The sequence below is a fragment of the Canis lupus genome, chromosome 30, assembly GCF_003254725.2.
Source record: "Canis lupus dingo isolate Sandy chromosome 30, ASM325472v2, whole genome shotgun sequence".
NCBI lineage: Eukaryota > Metazoa > Chordata > Mammalia > Carnivora > Canidae > Canis > Canis lupus.
Window position 1 is genome coordinate 38,563,092 of NC_064272.1, and position 27,215 is coordinate 38,590,306.

General features: G+C 51.3%; 2 protein-coding genes and 1 long non-coding RNA gene across 7 annotated transcripts in view; 1 reads left to right on the forward strand and 2 right to left on the reverse strand.

Moving 5' to 3' along the window:
* The window catches only part of SIN3A (SIN3 transcription regulator family member A), a 74,866-nt gene extending 69,920 nt beyond the window's left edge, over positions 1 to 4,946 (reverse strand). Inside the window, exon 1 of one of the 4 annotated variants that reach the window (XM_025472123.3) lies at positions 4,924 to 4,946. The gene's annotated coding sequence lies outside the window, so the exon portion shown is untranslated. Of the gene's footprint in view, positions 1 to 826; positions 1,874 to 4,923 lie in introns of those variants that run through there. The other 3 variants (XM_025472122.3, XM_025472120.3, XM_049104279.1) reach the window with 3 other exon arrangements.
* Positions 4,947 to 13,711: 8,765 nt separating this feature from the next.
* Positions 13,712 to 27,215, reverse strand: part of PTPN9 (protein tyrosine phosphatase non-receptor type 9) — a 71,971-nt gene continuing 58,467 nt past the window's right edge. For both annotated transcript variants that reach the window (XM_025472118.3, XM_025472119.3), the window contains exons 9-13: positions 22,362 to 22,428; positions 18,372 to 18,450; positions 17,019 to 17,169; positions 16,383 to 16,590; positions 13,712 to 15,603 (exon numbers count right to left, since the gene is read on the reverse strand). In XM_025472118.3, coding sequence (XP_025327903.3) covers positions 15,389 to 15,603; positions 16,383 to 16,590; positions 17,019 to 17,169; positions 18,372 to 18,450; positions 22,362 to 22,428 — 720 coding nt within the window. In that variant the 3' untranslated portion in view covers positions 13,712 to 15,388. The remainder of the gene's footprint in view (positions 15,604 to 16,382; positions 16,591 to 17,018; positions 17,170 to 18,371; positions 18,451 to 22,361; positions 22,429 to 27,215) is intronic.
* On the forward strand, positions 17,056 to 27,204 carry LOC118352935 (uncharacterized). Its single transcript, XR_004810900.2, has 3 exons — positions 17,056 to 17,190; positions 25,492 to 25,694; positions 26,626 to 27,204. It is a non-coding gene; the product is annotated as an uncharacterized LOC118352935 (long non-coding RNA).

A 27,215-nucleotide genomic window follows, 5' to 3' on the forward strand; every position in this document is an offset into this window, starting at 1 on the left:
CGGGCACCGCGCCCCAGCGCCCAGCACCCGGGGGCGGGGGCGGGGCCGGGGCCCGGGCCGGGGCCGGGGGCCGAGCCGCGCGCGCCGCGAGGAGCCGAGCCGAGACAACAGCCCCGGGCCCGGCGACAGGCGCGGCCAGGCCGCCGGAGTAAGTCCGACACCTCCGCAGCTCCGAGGCGGCGGGGGCCCCTCCCACCCCGCCGAGGCGCAGGGCGGGGCCGAGCAGGGCGCCGCGGCTCCCCGCCAGCCCGGACAGCGGGCTTTCCCGAGCCCCGCTCGCCAAGGAGGCGGAAACCGGGGGGAGGGGAGGGCGGCCAGGGGGAGTGGCATCCCCGCTCCGCTCGGCCCCTCCGGCCAACCGGATCCGGGGAGGGCGGGGGGACGCCGGCCGCACGCCCCCTCCCCGCCGCGCCCCGAGGGCGCACGCGGGACCCCCCGCCCGCCCGCCCGGCGAGGCCCCGCCCCCCGGGCGCGGGCGGGGAGGGGCAGCGGCTGCGAGCTGCCCCGGCCGCCGGCCCCGCCCCTTTCCCCACCATCGCACGCGCGCGCCGGCCCCGCCCCTGAGCGGCGGCGCGAGAGCCCGCCCCCTCCGCGCGCACCGGGGCTGCGCTCTCCTCCCCCTCCCGCACCGAGCGCTGCCCCGCTCCGCCCCCCGCCCCCCGCGCCCGGCCACACACCTCCCGCCCGCCTGCTCTACGGGAAGCCGCGGAGGTCAGCCCCCCCGTACGCACACCCTCGAGTGCGGCGCTCAGCGCTCCCCGCCGCCAGCGCCCGCCTCGCCCTCGCCCTCGCCCTCGCCCTCGCCCCCGGCCCGGCGTGCTCTCACCGCAAAGCTGCTCCGGCCGCTCCTCGCTCTGGCTCTCGCCGCGCGTCCCTCTCGGCGTGCGCCTCGGGCTCACCGGGGAGGCCCCGAGAACGGCGCGGGCACAGGCCCGCCGGGGCGGACTGGCAGCCTCCTCCCCGCCAGCCGAACGGTCACAGGCCCCGGGGCCCAGACTGGGAAGGAGGGAGGGAGGGAGGGAGGGAAACTCCGAGGGGGGAAGGGGAGGGGGGGAAAGATGGAGAAACCGTCTCCGCCGCCTCTACCGCCGCGGCCGCTTCTCTGTTACCCGGGAAATCCCGCCCACTCCCCCGGCCCGCCCCGCGGAGGGAAGACTCAGCCTCGCCCCGCCACAGGCCGCCCCGCCCGTCCGTCAAGGCCCGGGCCAATCGCCGCGCCCCTTCTGCCGGCTGCCCGCCCCTTCCCCCTCGGCCGGGAGGGGCGGGGGAGCCGCTCACCTTCTCCACGCCCCTATTGGCGGGGAGCTTCCCTAACTCAACCCCGCCTATTGGAGCCGGGTCGCTGAAGCCCACCCCCACGCCTCCGCACTATTGGAGGAAGCAGGGGAGCTCCGCGCGTCCCATTGGCCGGCCCCGCACATCCCGCCCCGCGCGGCCGCAGCCACAGGCCCAACAAGTCGGCTCCCGCCCTCGCCGGGCCGCGCATTGGAAGGCTACCCGGGCTCCCTGGCTGCCCCAGGAAGGCAAGTAACCGATGTGGGGTAAGATGTCCGTAAGCGACGCAGGCCCCGCCCCCCGGCCACCCGATTGGACAGCGCGGCGCCGGTAGCGGCCCCCATTGGCCAGGACGCCCGTCGAGGAAGGAGCCGACCCCGCCCCGCGCGGGGAGGCTGAACCTTAGCAGTCCTTTTGTGGAATGTTTACACTAGAGACTGAAGTGCAGAGAGTTCCAGGGCCCGAAACAGGAGGGGGCGCGGAGCTCAGCAGCTGGGAGCCGGAGCCCTGAGACTTGAAAGGGAGAGGCGGCAGCAGCACTACCAACCGTGAAGGACTCCTTACAAAAAAATTTAAAAATTAAAAAAAAAAAAAAAAAAAAAACCAGACCTCATCCTATCCAGTTCTCTCTACAATTTACATTTCCGCACGCTGCCGCCTTGTAAACACAAATATCCAGAGCAACCGGATCCGTACGGCTGCTTCCAAAGCGTACGGAATTAAGAGCTGGGGAACCACAGTCGAAAAAGAGCCCCAGGGGTTGCCACCCCGAGCTAGGAGTGGCTGCACACTTCCAACGCCGACAAGCCCTAAACTTGAGTATGCAGTCTTTCTAAAAGGGCGGAGATAACCGAAATGGAGGCAGGGCCCTAACAGCCACCGCCCTGGCAAGCCTCCGGAAGGCGGAGCGTGAGGTGTGAGGCGTCTGCGACCTCCGGGGGTAGACCTGGAGGCTCGCTCCAACGGAAAGAGGAGAGCAGACAGGCCTCGGCATAAATAAACCTTCACCCCACACTTCGTACAAAGGATAAAAATCCTGCAGTTGGTGACGAAAGGTAAGAATGGCTGTTCAGCTAGTCCTTCGGCCAACAAGTGTTCGTGGCAGTCCCTAGGCCTTCTCTGTGTAGGTTATAGTGCTTCAAACACACAGAGACAAAGTGCTTGCAGTGCCGAGGTTGCTTTTATTAAAGTCCCCAAATGGGGCGGAGAAAGGACGCTGGCCCTGCTTTGGGGGGCGCTCAAGGAGCGCCAGGAAAGGAGGGGGCGGGACCAGAGTTTTCCCGCTCTCCAGCAAAAAAGGCGACTCCCCCAAGCCAACCTACCAGTCCCCAAGTGGCAGGCCCCGGGGAACCTGCGCCCAGGTGCTACCTCGTCGTCCCTCTGCAGTCCCGCGGAGACGGCACGGCAACCAGCGCTGGCAACAGGTGGGCCTGACTGCAAGGATGGCTTCAAGCCGCAAGAGCAAGGCAGTGGACCGTGGGCTCCATGAGTAGCGAACGGAGGAGAGCCAAGCCCTGCCCCAGGACGGAGCTCTGAACATAAGTCACGCCGGCGAAAGCGGACCCTTGAGTCAGCCTGCTCGAGCTCAGGACGAAGCGGCGCTCGTCCTTCCCTGCTCCCTGGACTGGGTGCCGCGCGACGATGCCCCTGGCCTTGAAGGGCCACTTGGAATCCGAGCAGGATGGGCCGCCCCCGACTTCTGGGAGCCGGGGGTGAGCCGCCCTGGACCACGCCTAAGGCACCCAGGCTATTCTTAGGTCGCCCAGGGTTTCAGATGAAGCCACCCAGCGACAGGCTGCCCGCGTCCGCGGTGTTCTCAAGCTTAAGTCTAGGGCGACCTCCGGGAAGCCAAGGGGCGCGGGGACGGCCAGGCCGCAGCGTCGGAAATTAAGTACTTGGCCCGGGAGGCCAGATCCCACCGTGTCCTCCCGACCCCCGCAGAGCCCCTGAAGCCGGGACCCCTGAACCCACTGCTGCCTGCAACCCCTCCCTGCACCGCAAAGCTACCCCGTCTCCGGCCTTAGAGGCATCATTGTGTGCCTCCCCGGCTCTCCTCGCCCCCTTCCCGCCCCGCCCCTGCCGAGCACTCCAGACCCAGGACTTCCGGGCGGGAGGACAGTTCGAAGGAGCGAGGCGGGACTCCCACATGTGCGGAGCGCGCACACAGGCTGGAGGAGGGGGCGGGGAGCAGGGGTGGACTTCCCCTCCGCGCTCGCCCGGCCGGGGGGCGGGGCCTCCCGCCGCGCCAATCAGGGGCGGGGGCGGGACCTTGCGCCGCACGTCAGCCGCAGGACTCCTCCCTCCGCCCTTCACGGAAAAAAAAAAACAAAAATCCTAGCAACTTAAACTCCAGCCCGGCCTCCGATAGGCGGAGCTCGCGAGCACGTCGCCCAGTGGCGGGCCGAGGAGGGGAGAGGGGAGCCTCGCGCAGCCAATGGAAGACAAGAGGAGGCGGGCCCTCCGGGGGAGCCCGCGGTGGGCGGGAGCGCGGGCAGGCCCCGCCCCCCGGCTCCCCTCCGGGCGGGTTGCACAAGCGGCGGCTGGAGTACATAGTAAACAGGGTAGGCCCGGGAGTGGCGGCGGGGCCGGCGCGGCGCTCCGCGGGCCCGGGCCCGGCGCCTCCTCGGCCCGCGGCCCCCGCCCCGCGCCGGCGCCCCGCCCTCCAGCCCGCGGCCGCCATCCCGGCTGTCAGGCGCGCCCCCCGCGCCCCTCCCCGCCCGCTGATGCATTTCCTTTTCCCGATTCCGAGCGTGCAGAGTGTTTTCCCAGTTCCCGACCTTCACCGCCCCAGTCGGGCCACCCCCTCGCGGGCGCGCTCGCACGCCGAGCCCCCGCCCCCGCCCCGCCCCGTCGGCGGGCGAGCAGCGCAGCCGGGGGAGGGGAAGGGGCAGGGGCCGCCGCCGCCGCCGCCGCCGCCGCCGCCGCCGCGGCCTCGGGTGGGCGGGGAAGGAGGCATCCGCCGGGGCCGTCCCGGGAGCCCACGGGGCTCCCACACCCCCGGGCCGAGGTCCGCGCGGGCTCGCGGCCTGGCGGGCTCCGGGGCGCCCGGGCCGGCGCGCGGGGCTCTTTCCGGTGCCGCCCCCGCCCCCGGCGCCCCTCCCGCGGGCCGGCGCTGCCCCCGCCCCCAGAGTCCATAACAACCGCGGCCCCGGAGCGCGCCCGCCGCCCCCTCCAAGTTCGCGGCCGGAGCCGAGCCCCGGGGCGGCAGCCGGCACTGCGCGGCGCGGGGACAGCCGCGGGCTCCCGCTCGCTCGCCAACTCCGCTCGCCGCAACTCCGGCGCCCGCGGTGGGCCCGGCCCGCCCGGCTCGGCCCCCGGCGGCGCGCCCCCCGCCCCCCGCCCCCGCCCCCGTCCCCCCTTCACAGTAGTCGCTCCACGGGCGCCGCAGGGGCGGGGGCGGGGGTCTCCCCGGCCGGGCCGCCGCCGACACCTACCGAGGCCGACTGCCCGGCGCGCCCCGGCCGCCCCCCGGCCCGCGGATCCGGCCGGCTCGGGGGCACACGGGCTCGGGCGGGCGGCGCCGAGCGCTCCTCCCCGGCCTGCCCGGAGCCCGGCGCCCCCCAGCCCCGCACCGCGGCGGGCCGGCCGGCCAGCCCCCCAAACGCCCGACATTGGGGAGACCAAATTAAAAGCAGCTGTTTAACATACCTTCCGAGCCAGGCGAGGAGTCCTGAATGGGGGGGACCGCCCCCCGCGGGCCATTGGCTGCGCGGCGCTCGCGTCAGAGCCCCGGGCCCGCCCGCCGCCGCGCCCCGCCCCTTCCCTTCATTGAACGCTGCCTCGCTGCCTCGCTGCCTCGCTCCCGACAACCTCAAATAAATAAATTAAAGTGGCGGCGAGCGGGCAGCGCGGCCCCGGCCGAGGCCCCTTCCCGCGGGGCCGCCCCCTGGGGCTCCCGGAGGCCCGCGGCCGGACGGCGACCTGGGGCGCGGGGCCCCCTTCCTCCGCGCTGCGGGGCCCTCGGAGCTGGCGGGGACCCCCGCCCCCCGCCCTCGGCCAGGCGGCTGCCGCGGGAGTGGGGCCGAGCCCCCGGGGCGCGGGGAGGCACCTGCCCTGAGAGCCGCGGCGGCCCCGGGAGCCCTTCGAGGGCCCCGCACCTGCCCCAGGTGTGCCGCGCCCACGGCCGCGCCAGGCGAGGCCACAACGCGCAGAAAAATAGACCTGGGAGCCCAGGGCAGGGGGCGAACTGGGAAAGTCTCCGTGGGGGACGCGGCAGCCCCGCAGGGTCCTAAGGCTTTCATCAGGCAGAAAGGAAGGGGCAAGTCCCTTCTGGGGAGGGCCCGGAGGGGTAAATGGAGGACAGCGTTTAGGAGCTTCGAGGGCGGCTGCAGCGATGAACTGCAGGGTGGGATGGGGGGCGCCCCGGGCTCAGGGACTGAGCGTCTGCCTTGGGCCCAGGGCGTGACCCCGCGGTTCCGCATCGGGCCCCCTGCACCGAGCCCGCTTCTCCCTCTGCCTGTGGCTCTGCCTCTCTCTCTCTCTCTCTCTCTCTCTCTCTCTCGTGTGTGTCTCATGAATAAATAAGATCTTTAAAAAAGGAAAGGAAATCAGGGCTGGAAAGATGGAACCAAACAGCAGAAGACTTTAAAACCTGGTTAAAGTTCTTAGACGGCATCATGTGCAGGCAGCCTGTTCGCAGGACCGCAGGCTCAAAGCTGCGGGGTAAGATGCTCAACATCCCAGTAGCCGGATTGGTTCTGGGACTGGTTGAGTGAGGGGTGCCTGTAGGCGGCAAGGGGAGGCACAAAGGCTGTTGTAATACTCGGTTTGGAGACAAGAGAGATCTGTCTTCTGGTGGGAGGGGTACGTGGTGGAGCCAAGGGAAAATTTATTTTCTCTCTCGCCGCCGTCCAACCCAGAAAGCCTTGCCTAACTTCAAGTCAAAAACTCTAACCCAGATCCTTCCCTGAATAATTTGCCGTGTTTGTCCTAACTTTCAACCAGAAGTTGAAAGGGGCCACCCTACATCTCTGCTTAACAGAGCTGAGCCTGGGGCCAGCGCACACGTGAGCAAGAAGGACCTGTTGATTGAGGCATCCAGGAAAGGAAGTTCATGTGGCCGATGCGGGGTGTACAGAAAATTAAGGGCCTGTGGGCAGGGTGGGGGCCCGATGCTAGTTAGGCTGTCCCAACAATTCTGGTGGGATGTAATGAGGACTTGACCAGAGCAGTGGCAATGGGAAGCAAAAAGAATTTTTGTGTTTGAGAAAGACTCAAGGGGCCTGGGTGATTAATGCAGCTTGCATGATGGAGGGAAAGGAGGAGTCCGAGGCCCGGTATGTGAAGAGGTAGTAGGGTTTGCGGCTAGTGGTTGGGTAATCTGGGCTCTAGACTGAGCCTGGCCAGTGATTGGTGATATATCTCTAGGCAAGTACTTCTTACCCTGGGCCTGCTTCCCTCCTGTGAAATGGGGGTGGAAATTGTTAGTAGAAAGGCTCTAAGGACCCTTCCCTCACTCAGGGTCCATAGGGAAGGGGGTTTTCTGATGGGGAGGGAAGCTTGCCACTAAGGAGAGAGGACAGGTGGTAAGAAACACTGATTTGGGAAGGGCAGTGGGTCATCCCACTTGAAGTGGGGACTCAAATTTGGGAGGTAGCTTGATTGATGGATCACTGAAGGAGGAGGCTGTGGACGGGGCAAGGCCAGGAGATGAGGACTAGTGTATTCAGCGGGAGGCCCAGCACCTAGCAAGGCCATGGAGGTCAAGGTTCGGTCTCAGACTAGGGGCTCCCTAGGGTGAGAAACAAGTTTTTCTAATTCAGAACAGAGATCTTCTGGAGTCTGGAGCCCCATCTCAGATTTCTGTTCTATTTCCCAAGAGGTTCTACCCTAGATGAAGGCATAACAGGTACTGTGTGAATGTGAGATGAGGCCGAGGAGTGGACCAGAAAGAATGTTAGTCTGGAAGTTGAAGGCCATGCTTCTCACTCAGTCTCTTAATATCCATGGGTCCGCCGGCCTCCTGTCCTATACAAGAGCGTAACAGCAAACTGTGCCGTTAGGAAGATGAATGTGATGATAAAACATGCTTTAATATACCTACTAAAGGGGCTCCTGGGTGGCTCAGATGGTTAAGCATCTGCCTTCAGCTCGGGTTGTGATCTCCAGGTCCTGAGATGGAGCCCCATGTCCGGCTCCTGGCTCAACGGGAAGCCTGCTTATCCCTCTGCCTCTGCCTCTCCCCCAGCTCATGCTCTCTCTTTCTCGGTCTCAAATGAATAAATAAAAAATCTTTAAAAAAAAATAATATACCTAGTAAAGTTCTGAGCTTCTGTGGAGGCCAAAGGCCCAGGCATTTGACTGTGAGCCTAAACAGCAAGCGGTATACGGTGGATGAAGTCACTTATGGAACACTGGCAACCAGAGTAGTTTACTTGCACTCAGAGAACCAGATTTCGTGGACACTCCCCACCTCTGAAGTGCACCAGCCTGGTGGCAATCCCCTCCTGAACAGAACTCCTTGAGGATAGCCACACTATCTACTTCACCTCTGAGCACTCAGTGCCCATAGCAATCAGGCACAGGAGGCCTCTTGGAAGGGATCCAGGGATTTCTTTTTTAAGATTTTTTATTTTTATTTATTCATGAGAGACACACAGAGAGAGGCAGAGACACAGGCAGAGGGAGAAGCAGGCTCCATGCAGGGAGCCCGATGTGGGACTCCATCCCGGGACTCCAGGATCACGCCCTGGGTGGAAGGCAGGCAGGTGCTCAACTGCTGAGCCACCCAGGCATCCCGGATCCAGGGGTTATTGTTTTTGACTCCTTACATTGATGCCTACATGGGAGAAGCAGTCCCAGACTCTTTGGGAAAGTATTTGATTTGGGGACAGTGACCATCCAGCTGCGTTGGTTACATCCACTCCACCGCTCCCCTACTCATCAGGACAAAACAGCAGGTGGATATGGAGGAGGGCCTTCCTTGGAGAAGTCACATTGGGAAGCCAGGTTCTGATTCCCAGGAGGCCTCTTTTGTGTGAGTTAGGGATTATTATCCTAATTATAGGTGAGTAAACTGAGCAGTAGAGTGCCTTGCCCAAGTCAAGTCGGTCTGGACCCAAAATGTGACCTTTTCTACTCCCCCATGTGCTGTCTGTATACACACTAGGGCCCATGATCCGGGTTGGGACTTCTGGAGAAAAACAGCCTCTCCCTTGCTCTACCCACCCTACCTCCCTAACTCGGGAGCGTTTTGTGCCCAGATAGTTCTAAGTGATTTCTGGCCCTTCCCAAAAACTATCTTCAAAGAAGCAAGACATTTCTCCCAACCACATACAACCATGCGTCCTTACCTCGCCCCACTAAAAACTGTCACACCTACTGACACCGTCTCATAGGCATCATGCATGTGCATGCACACACACATCCTCATTCACAAAAAGGACTCATTTAGTTCCTTAGGGTGCTTGTGGTAGGTGGTGAACGAGACACTGAGGGTCCGCACCCGAGTGACTCCACCAAAAAGACATCAGTGCCACTCTGCTGCCCACAGAACCTCCACCAGCTGTATTAGACCGTTGCCAGTTTGGGAAGAGCCAGGTGAGGGGCATCTGAGGCTTGCTCTCCACTCCAGACCACCCTACAGCTTCAAGGGGAAAAGCCCAACCTATTGGTCAGGATCCCAGTTGAGCCACTGGATGTCTTTTGCAAGTTACTGTCTCAGTGTCCTTCTCAGTAACTAAGGAGGAGGATACCTTCTTCAGTGGGCTGTTGTGAGATTAAAAATAAAGTTGCCTGGGGTTCTGGGCTGGCTCAGTCTGTGGAGCATGTGACTCTTGATCTTGGGGTTCTGAGTTCAAGTTCCACATTGGGCATGGAGAGTACTTAAAAAAAAAGTATTCCTAGTATTTGTTAGGATTTCACAGACTTTCCTCCTTTATCTCCTTCCGTTCCCTTTCCTCCTGGCCTTTCACATGCCAAGTCCCCGGTGTTGCAGTCTGAGAGAGAAGAGCCCAGGACCGGCCTAAAAGGACCCAACAATCCCATTGTGTGAAGAAACCATTTCTCTGGGAACCAGCTGGCTTTTAGGTTGTCCATGTTCCATATTCCTGATTTCTGGGTGGTTTGGAAGCTTGGCATTTTTTAGTGGGTTTTGAGATTGCTACTCACTGCCATGAGGTGTCTTCCCTTCCCTGAGCATTAATAGAAAATAAGTTTAATACTACGTTCCCCAATTTACCTGGCTTTACCTTTTCAAAATGTTTTTTGTAGGTCAGTTGTTTTGTGACTTTTTTTTTAAGCAGCAGGTTCCTTTGTTCGATTACAATCTTATTCAGAGCCCTAATGCGGGAGAGATCAATGTGGGCTTTGCTGTGGTTGGAGACAGCCCAAGGCTGTAGTCTCTGCTCCTTCACGGCCCTGTTAGCCCCTGTCCTGGGAGGACCACCCTGAAGCTACATTTCCCAATCCTGTTCATTCCTCCTAACCGCTCCCTTCCACTGACCAGGCTGGGTGAACACAGGCTGCCCATGTCCTCTGTTGCTGGTCTATTGATCAGAATTTTCCACAGCCTTTTTATCCTCTCCTTGACGCTGGTAACTCCAAACGTCTCTCCTCTCTTCTTGCCCTCCTCCTTCTGTTCTCACTCACTTCCAAGGCCTCCAGCTTTTACCTAAACTAAGTCCCCAGTTGACATCTCAGCCTAATATCTGTCCTGAACGTCAGACTGCATACATCCACTGGCCGCTGGCCATAGAACAGGTACTCGCTCAAGGTCAAGGAAGAAAAGGAGACCCCACAGGATGAAATGGCTGACCTAGGCTCAGTTGAACATTTGGCCAGTTTTGAGGCTTTAGACAACTATATCAGCTTATAGAAGTAGCCAGGTGCTCATGGGCGGGGGGGGGGGGGGGTGGAAGGAAGTGTCCGAGAGGGGCACTGTGCCTTTTTTGACTGCCTTCTATCCACACCTCATTGTCTTGCTTTCCTCCTTTCATCTCCATCTTAACCCTAACAACCATCAGGAACGTGTTACCCTGAACTGTTGAAAGGGCATCACTGCTCCCAATCTCCATCCAACACTCCTAGCTAGGATTCTGGTGTAGCTAGCTACGTCCACCTGGGCCTTAGCCGGGAAAAAATATGGATATTTTAGACTGCAGAATGCCAGCGTAGCTTACAGAGAAGTTGAATCACTATGTTGTACACCTGACACTAATGTAACATCATGTGTCTACCACACTAAAAAAAAAAAAAAAAAAAAAGACTGCAGCATGCCAGATTTAGCTTAAACAGAAAGACTTTTATAAAAGTAATGGGGAAAAAATAAAAATAAAAGTAACGAGGGCAGCCTGGGTGGCTCAGCGGTTTGGTGCCTGCCTTCGGCCCAGGGCCTGATCCTGGGGACCCGGGATCAAGTCCCACGTCGGGCTCCCTGCACGGAGCCTGCTTCTCCCTCTGCCGGCATCTCTCTCTCTGTGTCTCTCATAAATAAATAATATCTTTTTTTAATTTTTTTTTATGATAGTCGCACAGAGAGAGAGAGAGGCAGAGACATAGGCAGAGGGAGAAGCAGGCTCCATGCACCGGGAGCCCGACGTGGGATTCGATCCCCGGTCTCCAGGACCACGCCCTGGGCCAAAGGCAGGCGCTAAACCGCTGCGCCACCCAGGGATCCCATAAATAAATAATATCTTTAAAAAATAAAAGTAACAGTAATTGGTGGAGGGAGATTAAACACTTCAACAGATTTCTGAGTGCGATCCTTCTTTTTGTAGAGAAGACCCAGTCTTCCCCGTGGTCAGTTTAGAGCAGCAATCCACAACACTTGATTCCCAACTGTTGCGATGGTGACTATAGGACGGATACATCCCAAGAGAAAATCTGGTTCCCTCCGTGGTGGGAGCTTTAGCTCCTGCCGTTGGTCAGAGAACAGTGGTCTGTGGGTAGTAACCAAAGCCTGAGACAAATCTAAAACCTCGGCGGTAAACCCTAGGACCTTGGTCGGTTCATTCCTTGACTCTGACTCACCCTGTCAGTCCCACATGGAGCAGCACAGAAGCCTTAAAGACCTAGGCCTTGGCCTATGGATTATTGGGGAAACTTGACCTGCTTCCCAAGCTGAGGGCCAAGGGGGAAGGGACCTGAGACGATATAGGGAAGTGGCAGCAGCTTGAAAGAAGAGACTTTGAAAACAAGCTAAAAACTAGGGATTGCGAGTGGGGGCTGACCTAACCAGAGAAAGGCCTGATGGTTCCTCTATAGGAATTCACACTGTCCATCAAAGAACTAGCCCCTTAAGAGTTGGAAGGCCTGCGGTAGGATCATTTAATGCAGCCTCTTTTACAAAAGGAAGCTAGGAGTTGGCTTGAGTGGTGTGACCTCAAAACTACCAAAGAGCTCAGTGACTCTAGGAAGGCTCCCCCCCCCACCCCCATGATCTCTGATTTGGGAGTTTCCATATGCGAGTCTGCTTGTCCCTAGAGAAGAGAAGCTTTGAAGAGAAGTCTCATCTCCCTCAAGCTACAACGCTAAATAGTCCAGTTTTCCAAGAACTGGTCCCAACCTGTCATTTACCTGCATGTGGTGACATGGAGATGGACAATGGTGGGCCTCCTAAGCTGAGGATGCCAGGGCCCACCTCAGGAATGCCATCCTCACTCCCGGGGACAGGCAGGATGAGGGGACCAATGCTAGAGGCAAAAAGTTAGGTGAAAAAATAGCAGTCAATGGGCAGAAGCCTGGGTTGGCCCACAATCCTCTCCTCCCCTTGATCTTCTGTTCTCAACTGTAGAGTCCAGCATCTGATAGTCGGTTCTCTTAGTTTTTTCACCAAATCTCCTGTGTGAGAGCCTTGACTTCCTGAACAGACCCAGGCTCCTTCTCTGTCCTCCCCTTTCTTTCCCTCTTTAAATACCTAGCACAGGTAGGCTCACACTTTGGGTAGTCACTCAACAATGGTAAAAGCTACAAGTAAACTACGGCAGCAGGGCAAAGCCAGTTCTCGCTTGCTTTCAGATTTAGGAAACATCACTTTGCTAACCTTCCTGAGTCAGGAACATGGACTAGGACAGTGCTTCTGGCCTGGCTCATGCTGTCACTCAACCAGCTACCAGGCAGGACACAGGAATCGGTGTTTTAATGGAGCTCTTGCAAGTCATAACCTCACCAATCCTCAGATGTGCAACTCCCGTAGAACTTCTGAATCTGCAGAGCAGTTTGGTTACAGCCTCTTCAAACAAAAGACAGTTCAAGGCTATCTCCTTCAGATCTATCATTAATCCTGGCTCCTCCTCATTTCACAAAACCCCTGACTTCCCAGATTCCAAGTATCTCTGTTCACCTCCTATGCTTGCTTGCCCCCAAAAGAACAAAGACTCATACAGAGAAAGAGCTTAATCTTTTGTGCTACACTTCAGCTCTTGATTGAAGTAAGAAACTTGAAAAATTTGTTGGCAGATCAGGACGTGGATCCTTAGAGGGAGTCTAGTTAAAAGAGTTAACAACAGGTCCTTTCGAGTCAGATGATCTGGGTTCTTGATTGGCTAATCAGATTTTCCTGTGCCTGAGTTTTGTTGTCAATACCTACCTCAAAAGACTGCTTTGAGGGTGGTGAATAGAATCTACAAAGCACTTTGAACAGTTTATGGAATAGAATTAAGGACCCAGTAGATGTTAGCTAACACTTTTATTAAACAACACCCCAATATTTGCACACTCCAGGCCAGAACTGCCCCAACTGAGCAGGCTGTCACTGGTCAGTAGGGAGTAGCTACATGGCAAGGGGCATGGTGCTACAGGGACAAAGCTTCTGGTTCCATCCTGAGAGAGAGATGCACATGAATGACTCAAGATCGTCCCACAAAGACCAGTGTACCCCTATATATGGCGCTTCTCTGGGATAATGATCCCTGTGGTGCTCTGTAGACCTCAGGACCCTACACCAGGAGGTTCTACATGTAGCATGGGCTCAGGATCAACTGTCAAATTTAAGAATTGTTCATATTCTAAAAGGAGAACTAAAAAAAAAAAAAAAAAAAATTCCCTCTGGCTTCCAAGGACAAAACACTACCTTGATCTTTGAAAGAGAGCAACACAGTGAAGAGGCCAAAGGCTTTGTGAGCAAACCAACTTGAGCTCCAGTTCCAGAGCAAATCACCATAACCTTCTGGACCTTACCTTCCTCATCTATATAGAAATAGGAGGGAGTAAGCTTAATAATCTCACTGGATTATTGTTAGGTTTGAATGAGGTAATGGGCAGGAAAAGCACCAAGCACAGAGACTGGCACCAGCAAGCACTCAACTGGTGGCTCCCTTTGCTTGTCCAGAGCTAGGGCCATGACCTATGGATAAAGTAGATGTCTCTGAGAACTCAAAGTCTCAGATAACCAGGCCTTGGGTCCCTCCCTGCCTCCCCATCCCTCCCAAACCAGCTCTTGGACCCCCTTCTCACCTTCCCGGCCCAGACTGCTACTAAATTGATGAAGCTAAAAGGGTTTGATCATGTCGGTATATTTATATGTAAATACAAAACTGTATCGCTATAAGATATTGAATATGAACATTTACAATTATTTTCTGAATCTGACTCAGTCCATTGACGTTAAATACAAAATGAAAAGATTGTAAAAATAAGAATATATACATTCAAAGAGCTTATTACAGTATAAAATTATCGAGGTCTGATCAGCTGCCAACCTCATCTGTGATGGGAGAAGGTTTAGGGGTTCCTGGGATTTTCTCAGGGATGTGGAGTGCTGGGAACTCTTGATTCCATCCCTAGCACATCAGGTAGGGGAGGCTGGGAGCAGACAGGGACAGGATGGGTGAGTAGAGAGTAAACAGTGATTGCAGGCAGGCAACTGCCTCACCCAGCCGGGGGGGTTAAGCTTTTTATTGACACAGAGCCCACCCAGCTTGAGTCCAGGATCTGGCAGGCTGCTAGGCAGGAAGAGATGGGCATTTGAGTGGACAGGGCCAAGTTGCATAAGGAAAGGAACTTTCTAGCAAAAGAAAAAGGGGTCCCAGCTCATTCTCCGAAGGAGGGATTCTCCTAGTAGTTTCGTCTCTCTCATACCTGGGCTCCCTCTCTTTCCTTCTAAGACTTCGTACCAATTGCTCTTGGCTCTAATTGCTCAGTGAGATCATCTTCACTCCCAGACCCCAACCCTCAAGGGACAGGGAGAGGAAAAGGGGGTCTGGAATCACAGTGGAGGTCTATTCCCCAAATTGGCAAAGTAAACAGAGTAAAATCATTAGATAAGGGCAATTCATGCTGAGTTAAACCAGTGTCACCACAAATCAGAATTCTCGGCTCCAACAGGCAGTATCCTGGAGAGAGAGAAGTCATTATGCAAGAATGAAGGCCTGTGGCAGGAGCACGAAGAGTGAATGTATGTGTGTCCTCTTCCACCACTCTGCAGTCTGACAACAAGAGAGATGATCCCCAACCCCAGCCAGTCCAGGATAAACAGTAGGGTCCAAGAAGCAAGGAGGCCTGAACTGCAACACGGAGCCCCAGGAAATTCTACAAAGGAGTATCTCTGTGTATATGTATTTATAGAATACGACCATATTATCACATACAATATATATTATATACACACGTACATATGGACCCATACACGTAAGTGTGCACACACACACACACACACACATACACACAGAATGACAGAAAAGACTGGAATACACGCCCTAGGTATAAACGTGCTTGGCACTCAGGACGTTCTCTAGAGTATGTAACTTGGTCAAGCTCTCTGGGAAGGAAGGTGGATACTCCTCAAACCTCCCCATCAAATCCTAGCAAAGGGAAGGAATGGGAACGAGACCTCAAGAAGGAAAATGGCATCGGGAAAGGGGGAAGGGAGGTTCCTTCCCCACTTACCTCGGGGCCCCTGGCAAAAACCCATAGCCACAATTTGGTTTTAATAAGGCACAGTTCAATAGCAGGTGCTAGGAATTAAGAACACGTTGCTGCTGGCCCTTTCTAGTGGCAGTTTCACCACATCTATCTAGCCAAAGGGAAAGGCTGCCTTGCGTGCACGAGTGCGCCAGGAGACACAAGAAAGAGGTTGGTCCATTGCTTCAGAGTAACTGATGGCAGCCTATAGGCTCAGCGGTGTCCAGGGTAGTTTAAGGAAGGCTGGCCAGAACGTAGGAGGATCATGGGACAGTTACTGACCCTCCATGGCCAGGAGGTTGTGACTGGAGGGCACCATGCCCTCCCTCTCTGCGAACTCCAGGATTGCCTTGTAGCAAAAATAGTACTGCTCAGGGGTCTGGATGCTGAAGGCCCTCTGGGTCCTCATGCGGGACACTGTCTGGAATACATTAAGGGTGCCAAGCTCTTCCAGCTGTGCCAAGCAGATGTCCAGTGAGCAGAAGGTACCTGAAGGAAGGAAAGAAATGGTCACATTTGACTTATCTCTCCTCCATCCCTCCCTCTACCAAACGACCCAGGCAGATTGGATGAATGCACTCAAAAGCAAGGGGCCCCATGATGGACCAGGCGGGCATTAGGCCTGACGGGATTCAAGAGGAGGTCACTTTGGAGTGCTGGGAGCCCAGAGAAGCGACAAGGCCTCTTGGCTCTCAGGACAGTATGGAGGTAACAGGAAGAGTAGGTGGGAAGGTGACACAGAGGAACTGCCTGCTTCAATCTCAGACAGAATGACAACATTCCCACTCTTGGGTCCTAATTTTCAGAGGCTCCACAACTCTTCCACAGAGACCTCACAGAAACCTATTCTTCCCGACTTTGTCCCAAAGGGGCCTCTGAACTAGAAAGCCCAGCAGTCCCTGCAATGCACATGCCCCTGAGCTAAAAGCTGCGAACTAGCTCCAGAATGAGAGCACAGCTCAGGTGGGGATCTCCTTAGGGAGGGGGATGGGAAGGAAGCAACAGCCCAGACGACAGTGAGGGGGTCAGAAGATAATCATACTGATGGGATGTGCCAACCCCCAGGAGACTGGCCTCTGGAGTGTACATTCTGGCCCGCACAGCTGGTGCTAGGGATGCCAAAAGGCCATTAAAGGGGAATTTTTCATGGCAATTCACTGCCAATGGATCAAATTCTCGCAAACTGGCAACTAAGAGTGTTGTTGTCTTTCCCCCACCCTTATTACCTCTGGATGCTCCGAGAGCTGCCCCAACGTCAGGTGCATTACCTGTCCGGCCAATGCCTGCACTGCAATGGACGACAATGGGTGGTTCAGGGCACTGCCCTTTGGCTCGTACTCCCATGCTGCTGACCGCCAGCCTCTGCTGGTTCCTGACCACTCTCAAGAAGTCGATGAGAGAAGCTGCTGAGGAAGGGACACCGTAATCTGGCCAGCTCAGGAACTGAAAGTGGGTCACCTGGCGTTTCTGCCGCTCCTTGGATGAGAAAAGAAGCCAAGTTAACAGGTCATTTCTGCTTGCCCCTGACCACATACATTTAGCTTTTCTAGATTCTCAACCCTCTGATATCCTCACCACGCAGGCTCCTGCCTACCACCCTCAACTTTCTCCGCAATTGCTTCTCTGCAAACCCAGAAAAGGTTAAATGTCGGGAGAGGACAATATAGGAATTCCCTATATTGTAGGACCCAGATTTCTATTATGTTTTTATTCCCAAGTAATGTCACTGTTGCATCGAGACAATATGGCTATATTGGCTCTTAGCTGAATATTCTGATCCTGTTCCCAGAAAAACGAAAGTAATGTATAAGCTGCCTGGATTCTTGCCTATTCCCTTTGGGGATTTTCTTTACAGCAAAGCCCCCAGCGTAAAAAAAAGTGAGATAACAGAAACCAGGATTTACCTCTGTGTTGTGAATTTCTAGCGTTGTTTTCTTATAATGGTTCATGTTCTCCACGCCTAGATTGGTCACCGTGAGGAAGCCAAATCGGATCCGAGAGTCTCTTTCTAACGGCCAGTACTGGCCACACTTTCTCCTGCCACCCTCCTCAAAGCTGAAGACAACACAGAGCAAGGTAAGCCTTCCACCCTTCGTCCCCACAGCCGGGAGCTGCTGTCCCTATGATCTGCTGTACCCCAAGCAGCAATGTCATTTCTTGCATCGTTTCTAACTTACACCTTGCTTCTTGGCAGAAAAGGCGGAAACCTTCATTCTAAACAGATGCAGCAACAGCTAAGGTTTCTGCATGTACTCATTTAGAAGACATTTATTGGGTGCCTGCTATACCATCTGGCACCTTTTCTGATACCTCTTGCCACTCCTCACTTATCCAGGATAAATACTGGGTGGACATAAAGAGATGGCAGAGCCAATATGGGGGGCCAGATTGAATTCTCTGCCCTGTATCTCAGCCACTGTTCATTCTCTTCCCCAGTAAGGGCCCTTGACTGAGAGAAGTGAGAAGGACACAGTTCCTGGGAAGCCAGCAGGAGGTTTGTGTAAAGGCCTAAAATCTACCTCACTGCTCCTAGGTGTCTCCAACGTGCTCCAAGGTGGTACCATACTATTACCTCTCTAAAGCAAAGGTGGTTGTAACTGTGCCATGAGAAAGGGAACTGAGCAAACATTTTCATTAATTTTTTCCTCCTCATCTGAAATAGGTTATAATTATCATAATGATAATGATGATACTAATGAACTTTTAGTTCCTCAAGTTTTGGCAGGTACGTAGACCAAAATTTCAAAAGGATTCCTTTCATCAAGAGCTTCCTGCCTGACCTATTATGTTCCATCTCTCTTTTTGCAGTTCTCTTATAGGTGGAAATACAAATGAGTTGGAAAACTGTCAGAAGTAGCAGGGAAGGGGAGAGCAAAGGGGAACTGGTAACTCAGAAGGCAGGAAGACAGCTGCCCTTTGGAAGTGGGGAACAAATTAAAAGTGAATTGCCCCATGTTTCCCAACACTTCCTTTAGTGGATGAGGCCAGGACCTCAGAATAGCTTGTAACTGGCACAGGGTCACCAGAGCCAAGGATTAAAACTTCGACAAGTTAGATTAAAGCTGTGACAAGTTAGATCTATCAATCTCCACCATAACCTATGTTAATTCTGGGTCAACTAAGAAAAAGCTAAAACATCTCAAACTCTTTGCCATGGCTTTCCTAATCTTAATTGTTCTACAAGCTAAACTCCCCTCCTGACTCCCCCATGCTTGGGGACTTGGTGGGGGCAGGGGGAAGAAAGGGGAAGAACTCACCGGGTGGTCATGACAATCACCAGGACTTTCTGCTCCCATACCATGAGCCAGAAATCACGATAGGTATTCTCCAAAGGGCCTGGGATGAAAGGATAAGACAAAGATCATAACCCTGGGAAGCTCTTCTTTCCTTCTCAGGCATTTCTGATTTTATTCCCCAACTAATATCTCCAAAGCACAGACGCTGGCTCCCTGTTCTCCCTCCATCCCTGCTGAATCAGGGTGGTCCTTGAACCACCAGCGCCAGCATTATATGAGAGAGTGTTAGAAATGTGCAATCTGCATTTTAACATGATCCCAGGTGCAGTTGTAGGTAGGTTACAGTTTGAGAAATACTGTTATATACCTTCTCAAGAGCCTTACGATCAGGGCTTCAGCTCATGTCACATCCAGACGGTGTCACCTATATTCACACCTCTAGCTGTTTTCATCTCCCCAGAGCCTTCCAGCCATCAGTAGCCTACAGAACCACTCCCCTTCTATGTTCCATCATGGGTCTCCTTAGACTCAACGTGCTTGCGGTTCATTCTCTCTCATCAAAATTAGCCTTCTCTGCCTGCTTTCCTTCCCTCTCTACTCTCTCTCGGTTAACAGTACCGGCATTCTTAAATCACTGTCTTAAAAAGTTGGGAGTCAACTCTAAATTATCCATTTCCTTTATCTTCGCGACACAGCCACCAAGTCCTAGAGATTTTTTGCCTTTGGATTGTTTTTAGTTTTTATCGTTCTCCCTGTCTCCTGACCCAATTTCACTGCCACAAGGACCACATCATTTTTGTCTAAATTACTGTAATACCATTTTGGTTTACTTTTCTGAATAGGACTCTTTCTCTTCCAGTCTATTCTGGATACTCCTGGCCAGCTGCAGCTTTCTAAAAACTTGCTTCATCATAATATAGCCAGCTCTTGATGGCACAACTGGATCACAACAGCTTAATCATTTAATGTATGTGGTCTTACATCAGTTATTTTACTTTGTGAGAATTAATCATGTCTCAGTAAACATGGTGCTAAGGGTAAGAGTCACATTGCTGAGCTCTTCTTTTACAGTTAGAACCTTCACAGGGCTGGGCATCCGGGGAAACTTTGAAGATACTTGTGCACCACCAACTCCCCTTCAATCAAGGAAATAACAAACTTGGGATAATTCCCTGTACTTTCACAGTCCTTTATCCTCTCTGCTCTCAGGGAAGAAGGGCGGAAAAGGGTTGATTTTGTCCTGGAAGTCTGCTGGCTTTACTACCATTTTTGCTAAAGGCTTTAAGCAGCATTAGTGTTTTATGATTCTAGAATTCTCTCTTGGCAGAAGTGGACACTGCCAAAAGCACGTGAGGTCTTGGAAATAAGCTAAATGTCTACCAAGAGAGGATAAACTAAATGATGGCGTATCCTCGATTTAAGTAGCCCATAAAGGTGGTATTGTAGGATCTGTTATTTTTGCTATGGAAAGGTATTCGCAAGATACCATCAAATGAACAAGAGGTAACATATGGAAAGAGCCCATCTTGTTAGAGATCTTCTATGTCTATATCTGTTTGCACAGAAAACGGCTTGGAAGGAGATGCTACAGAATATTAACATTATCTCTGGGTCTCAGGGTTATGAGTGAATTTCATCTCCATCTTCTAAGTCTTCTACAGTGCACGTACATTACTGTAGTACGCGTGTGCAGATAACACGAGCTCCCTTTCCCATCTCCCATTTTTAAATTTTTTAAAATTTTTATTTATTTATGATAGTCACACAGAGAGAGAGAGAGAGAGAGAGAGAGAGAGACAGGCAGAGGGAGAAGCAGGCCCCATGCAGGGAGCCCGACGTGGGATTCGATCCCGGGTCTCCAGGATCACGCCCCGGGCCAAAGGCAGGCGCCAAACCCCTGCGCCACCCAGGGATCCCCCCAGATTACTTTTAACAGTGAACTTTTCTGAAGAACTCAAGTCAGTGGTTTATGCGGACATGGAGGAAACAATACAAGCCACTGACTTGGCTTGCAAGGACTTCTGAATCAAACAGACATACAGTCACATACCAGCTCTGCCGCTTACTACCTGTATGATCCCAAACTGCCTAACCTCTTTGGGCTTCAGTTTGTTCATGGGTTAATAAACCTTCCTTGCAGAGTCTCTGTAATAGTTAGATGAAGATCATATACCTGATGTATAACAGATACTCTCAATAGATGACATATTGTTTGTAGAATATGTATTATTAATAAGAATCAAAATATTGAATACAGCCAAGAAAGTTAGCCAGGCAAATCAAATGAGCCTTCTCCACGCCACAGGACCCCCTTTTCCAGTCCTAAGGGAGTGCTGATACTGTCTAAAGGTGATCCGTGCTAGACTCAAAATATCTCTCTCATACTTTTAGGGGAGCTTCTTCTTCTTCTGGACAGGGCCTTCAAAGCCACCCTAAAGGATCCAATCCCGCATAATTAGCAACTCTGAGCAGTGGCTTTGCCTTCTAAATCCGGAGAAGGAAGCATTCTGAGGCACCCTAGAGCCAATCCTTACCCTCCATAAACCCAACCTGCCAAGGCCATCCTCCTCCACAAAGCCTCCACTCTCAGGCAGATCACGTCATATCTTATATGCCCCAAATTTTTCCTGATAATTCTCATTTCTTCTTAGGGTGTTGAAAGGACTCCTTTTGGAGGGAGTGGTCCCTCCTAGGGGGAAAATATAAACCTGTGACCATGAGACCAATTAACAATATATCAAGAATCCATTTTTTTCTCCTTTTAACTTTTATTTTGAAAAATTTGAAACCAATGAAAAGTTGGAATACTACAATGTACTCACATATTCTTCAGCCCTAAAGCTATCGTTTTCAGCTATCATTATACAACATTTTTTTCTCTATATATGCATACACATACTTTTTATTACAGAACTATTTAAAAGTTAGTTCCAGCTGTTATGACATTTTATTCCTAAATACTTGGGCACATATTTAGAAGAACAAGGACTTTCCTATAGAACCATTAAGACCATTATCACCCTGAAGCAATTAAATGTTGATATGATAATATTATCTAATACAGAGTCCCCAGGTATCCCAAGTTTGTCTTTAACAGGTTTTCCTCTAAACTGAAGCTCCAATGATGGGCACACGCCTTTGGTTATCATGTCTCTTTAGTCTCCTTCAATCTAGAAAAGTTCCCTGCCTTTGTTTTTCATGGCATGAACTTTGAAGAGTCTAAGCCAGTTTTCTTATAGTATGTCCTGCCATCTGGATTTGTCTGGTTTATTCATCATGATAGCTTTAGACTTAAAAACTGGCAACAAAAAATACAGGTTATGTTTTATAGTTTTCGCTGTATCACAACAGAGGCATAATACTTGTTTGTCCATTACTGGTGATTCTAAGTTTGATCACTTGCTAAAGAGGTATTTGCCTGATTTTTTGGTGGCCATGCTCTGCAATGGTCCAAGGGCCTAAAGCCCATAGAGTGGCCTTTTATGTCCTCCTGTGTTGTGATCTCTTCCTACCTGCTTGGAAGGCAACTTCGTATTCTCCTTGAGATGGCAGAGGCAGAGGACTACTGGAGCACTGAGTGCTCTCTGATGGTACAGGGACCAGCAAAAGTCTCTTTAGGACAGCAACACCCTTTCAGATTGGACTCAATCTCTGAGAAGTCCCACTGCCATTCCTGGCCTCCTAATGGACATAAAGAGCATCTCACGGCCAGTCCGTTCTCATGTCCCATTCTCTGAGGCTGGCAATACACAGTCCAAAAACTTGTAGTAGTGCTGTATGTTCAAATCTCCAGTTTATGTCTATGCAGCAAGTTTCCAGGCATATCTGGTATAGAAACTTCATACCTCCCCTCTGCCTTCCTCAGTAGCCCCCAATCTTTATAAAAGGCCAGGATCTAGTGGCCAACATCAGCTCAAGTTACCATATTCTTCAAAAACTACACAATCATCTGGTGCAAGAAATCACAGAGAGATGACACAAAACCAAGTTGTAAGGGTCACCCTAACTTACCTTGTGTACCAATGTAAGCATTCTTCTGCTTGTAGCCATCCATGAAACTGGCATTGATGTAATCTGTCTAATGATAAAAAAGAAATATCACTGCAGCTGTGTGGAATATACTATTTGGGTGGGAAAATTACGTACTAGGTACTAGGATAAAACCCAAAGTGTAGATATTCTCTTCTCATCAGGCAGAAAGTGAGGAGCAAAAGGATCAGTTCAAAACTTTACTTCTACAAATGTTACCAGAACAACTAGATATCCACATACAGGAAAGGAAAAATCAAGCTGGCCTATTCCTCACACTAAACACAAAAACTAACTCAAAATGGATCACAGGCCTCATGTAGAGCTAAAATTATAAAACTCTTAGAAGAAAATATAAGATTAAATCTTTGTGATCTTGAGTTAGGCAAAGCCTTCTTAGATATGACACCAAAAGTACAAGCAGTAAAAGAAAAAAGATTTGTTGAACAACATTAAAACTGAAAACTTCTGTGCCTTAAAGGACACCATCAAGAAAGTAAAAAAAACCTACAGTTGCACTTTTTGGTAAGGGATTTGTATCTAGAATATATAAAGAACTCTCATAGCTGAATAGTAAAAAGACAACCCAATTTTAAAATGGGCAAACGGGGGTGGAGGTGGGGGTGGGGGTGACTGGGTTGCTCAGTCGGTTAATCTCTTAATCTCAGCTCAGGTCATGATTACAGGGTCGTGAGTTCAAGCCCCGCACCAAGCTCCATGCTGGGTATGAAGTCTAGTAAAAATAAATAAATAACTAAAAATAAAATGGGCAAAGGATCAGAATAGCCATCTCTCCAAAGAAGATATACAAATAGCAATAAGCACATAAAAATACGCCCAATATCATTAGCCATCAAGGAAATGCAAATCAAAATTCCAGTGGGGGACCCAGGTCAAGCATCCAAATCTTGTTCTCAGCTCAAGTCTTGCTCTCACTGTTATGAGTTTGAGCCCCACACTGGGCTCCATGCTGGGCATGGAGCCTATTTAAAAAAAAGTGAAAAGTCAAAACCACAATGAGATATCACTTCATACCCATTAGGATGGCTACAGGTACAAGATGGAGGACAACAAATGTTGGCAAAGATGTGAAAAAATTAGAACCCTCATACACCCCTAGTGGGAATGTAAAATGGTGCAATCATGTTGGAAAACAGTCTGGCAATGCTTCAGAAGGTTAAACACAGAGTTACCATATGATCCAGCAATTCTACTCCCAAGGGAAATGAAAACATATGTCCACAGAAAAACACACGAATATTCATAACAGCATTATTCATAATGCCAAAAATGGCAACAACTCAAATGGTATTCACCTGATGAATTGATAAATAAAAGATGCATATCCATATATTTAGCAATAAAATGAAGTCCTGACATATGCTACAAGACAGATGAACCTTGAAAACATGCAAAATGAAAGAAATCAGACACAAAGGCCATAAGCCATAAGTATGATTCCATTTACATGAAATGTCCAAATGAGGTAAATCTACAGAGACAGAAAGTACACAGACTAGGAGAAAAAGGGGTGTGACTGCCAAGGGCCATTTTTCAGGTGATAAAAACATTCTAAAGTTGATTGTGGTGGTAGTTGTACAACTCTATGAATATATTTAAAAACACTGAGGTAGGGGATCCCTGGGTGGCGCAGCGGTTTAGCGCCTGCCTTTGGCCCAGGGCGCGATCCTGGAGACCCGGGATCGAATCCCACGTCGGGCTCCCGGTGTATGGAGCCTGCTTCTCCCTCTGCCTGTGTCTCTGCCTCTCTCTCTCTCTGTGTGTGTGACTATCATAAATAAATAAAAATTAAAAAAAAAATTCTATAAAAACACTGAGGTAGAGGTGCCTGGTGGCTCAGTCAGTTAAGTGTCCAACTCTTGCTTTTGATTCGGGTCATGTTATCGTAGGTCATGAGATGAGCCCCTTTTCGGCTCCATGCTCAGCAGGGAGTCTGTAGAAGATTCTCTCTCTCTGCCCCTCTTCCACTTACACAAGCCTGTGCTCTCTCAATAAATAAATAAATAATCTTAAAGAAAAACAAAACCACTGAATTATACATCTTATTTTTTTAAGATTTTATTTATTAGACAGAGAGACACTGTGTGTGTGATGGGGTCGGGGGAGGCAGAGGTAAGAGAGAATCTCAAGCAGACTCCTTGCAGAGTAAAAGCCTGATTCGGGGTTCTCAATCCCATGACTCTGAGATCATGATCTAAGCCAAAATTAAGAGTCAGACGCTAGACCAATTCAGCCACCCAGGCACCCCTATACACTTTAAATGGGTAAATTGTATGGTATGTGAATTACATCTCAATAAAGCTTTTACCAAAAAAGCAGTCTATCAGGATTTGCAGCACTGGTTCAAAACCAAAAGGGAGGCAAGCCAAGCAACCTGAGCAGGAACATCCTGTCCATGCTGTCACACACAAGAAGCAAAGTGTGACTAGAGAAGGAAGAAAGCTATACCTCATATCTTGCACCATCAACAGCATGGGCCAAACACCCTGCCTCCTTCACTAAGCAACAGCCAGACAAATTCAGAAAGTCTCAATGAACAGCTCTTGACTCATTCTCTTCTGGGGGCCCTCTCTCATCTCCTAGTCTCCTCAGTCTTACTTCAACATCATTAGCTATCAGGAAAATTAAATAGAATTTAATTTTTATTATTTTTATTATACCTTCTCACAAGATCTCTGCCAACATCCTTGATGATAATCCAAGCTGATAAAAGAGAAACACAGATGCAGCTACAGTGTCAAGTCATAGTATAACCAGTTGAGAGTATCTAGCAGGTGCTATGAATAGCAGAGGGTGTGGAGGGGTACAGAAGGACAAAAAACAAAAAGTTTCAATGTCAAACTAGAGAAAATTCATGCTCCACTCCACTCTACAGAGGTTGGAGTGACTCCCTAACCTGTCACCTTTTCACTGGGTTCTATCACTGGGAGGACAGTCTGACCTGTCAGTATCCACAGCCACCCTGAGAAGACTCTTTTCTCCGTCTCATGGTCAAACCCATGTTCCTTGGATATGTGTCTGTTAGCCAGTCTATCAACTTATACGACCACTAATTATTTAGTCAAGCGTTTCCTGCTTTCTCCTTCCACAGCAGTCAATACTGACCTCATACCACTATGTTCTACTCTGATGAGACATCTTCGCTGAGCTAAGGGACCATCTCCAGAGGACCCAGCAGGTTAAGAGTCTCATTCACTCCCAGCCACGCTGCTCATACCAGGGCCCACTGTAGTCAGCCAAAGCTATACTCTGCTCAGCCTGGCACATTCAAGTTGTATACCCTACAGGACTCGGGTGAGAAGGCATAGAAAAATACAAAGGATTTACCTGGTACATGCCAACTGATGCTATTATATAAGTAGTGTATAAGCTGTTACTCTTGAACTGCCTTCATGTTTTGAAAAGAAATATCACCTTTTATTTTTTATTTTATTTATTTTTAAGATTTTATTTATTTATTCATCAGAAAGAGAGAGAAAGAGGGAGGCAGAGATACAGGCAGAGGGAGAAACAGGCTCCATGCAGGGAGCCTGACATGGGACTCAATCCCGGGTCTCCAGGATGACACCTGGACGGAAGGTGGTGCTAAACCGCCTGAGCCACCCAGGGCTGCCCAGGATACCAGCTTTCAATGTCCTTGAGAGCACTGGGAATTAAAATCAGCAATTTCAGAAGAATCATCAGAAATTGGAACTGAAAATGACCTCAGAGATAAAGTATAGATTTGGGGGCAAACTGAAATACCAGAGAGAAGCAAACAAAGTGCACTATGTTATGGGCCAGGTTCAATAGAAACTGTGACTAATAGCTTTATAATTCTAGGAGTAAATCTAGTGAACAATTCACTAATAAACCTGAATCCTCCATTTACTATGGAAATAAAGCTTCTGCCAATATTTGCAGTAATGAAACAAGCTTAACTCAAATGACAATCTTTAGATTAATTATAGGATGGCTAGAATAGTCTGCTGGTACACTGGGATTCACTTATTCATTCACAAATAATTTACTGAAGGGAAGCCTGGGTGGCTCAGTGGCTGAACGTCTGCCTTTGGCTCAAGGCATGATCCCGGAATCCCAGGATCAAGTCCCACGTCGGGCTCCCTGCATGGAGCCTGCTTTTCCCTCTGCCTGTGTCTCTGCCTCTCTCTGTGTCTCTCATGAATAAATAAATAAAATCTTTAAAAAAAATAATTTACTGAAAGTCTGATATGTACTGTTCTAGGTACTGGAGACAGAGCAGTCAAGAAGACAGATAAATACAGGTATCTGATTCCAGAGCCCCAGCTCAACCATTACACCTCACTTCTTGAGAGTATATACCTGAAGATCTCAGGAACAGTGATGAGCTTGTCCTAGGTCAGCCGGGCTCTGAGCTAATGCTCCTGCAGGAAAACCCTTTGTAAGGGTCCTAGATAGGGCTATGAATTCGGTTTATGTACTTTGAAACAGTAGGGTCAAGAGATTAAAATCATGATCCTAGGGTCTCAACTCAACTCATATCATATACACTCCAATACAAGGCAATGATTTTCCCCTAAAAAAAGAGGCAGGATATAACAAGTCCCTATAAAGTTAAAGGGGCACTATTTAAATTCCTTTACTTTGAATAACAGCCTGAATCAATGCTGGTTTTTTGATGCATATGGAGGGCACCAGACAGAATTAAATATACAAAGAAAAAAGACGCCTGGGTGGTTCAGAGGTTGAGCATCTCCCTTCGGCCCAGGGTGTGATCCTGGACACTTGGGATCGAGTCCCACATCGGGCTCCCTATGGGGAACCTGCTTCTCCCTCTGCCTCTCTGTCTCTCAT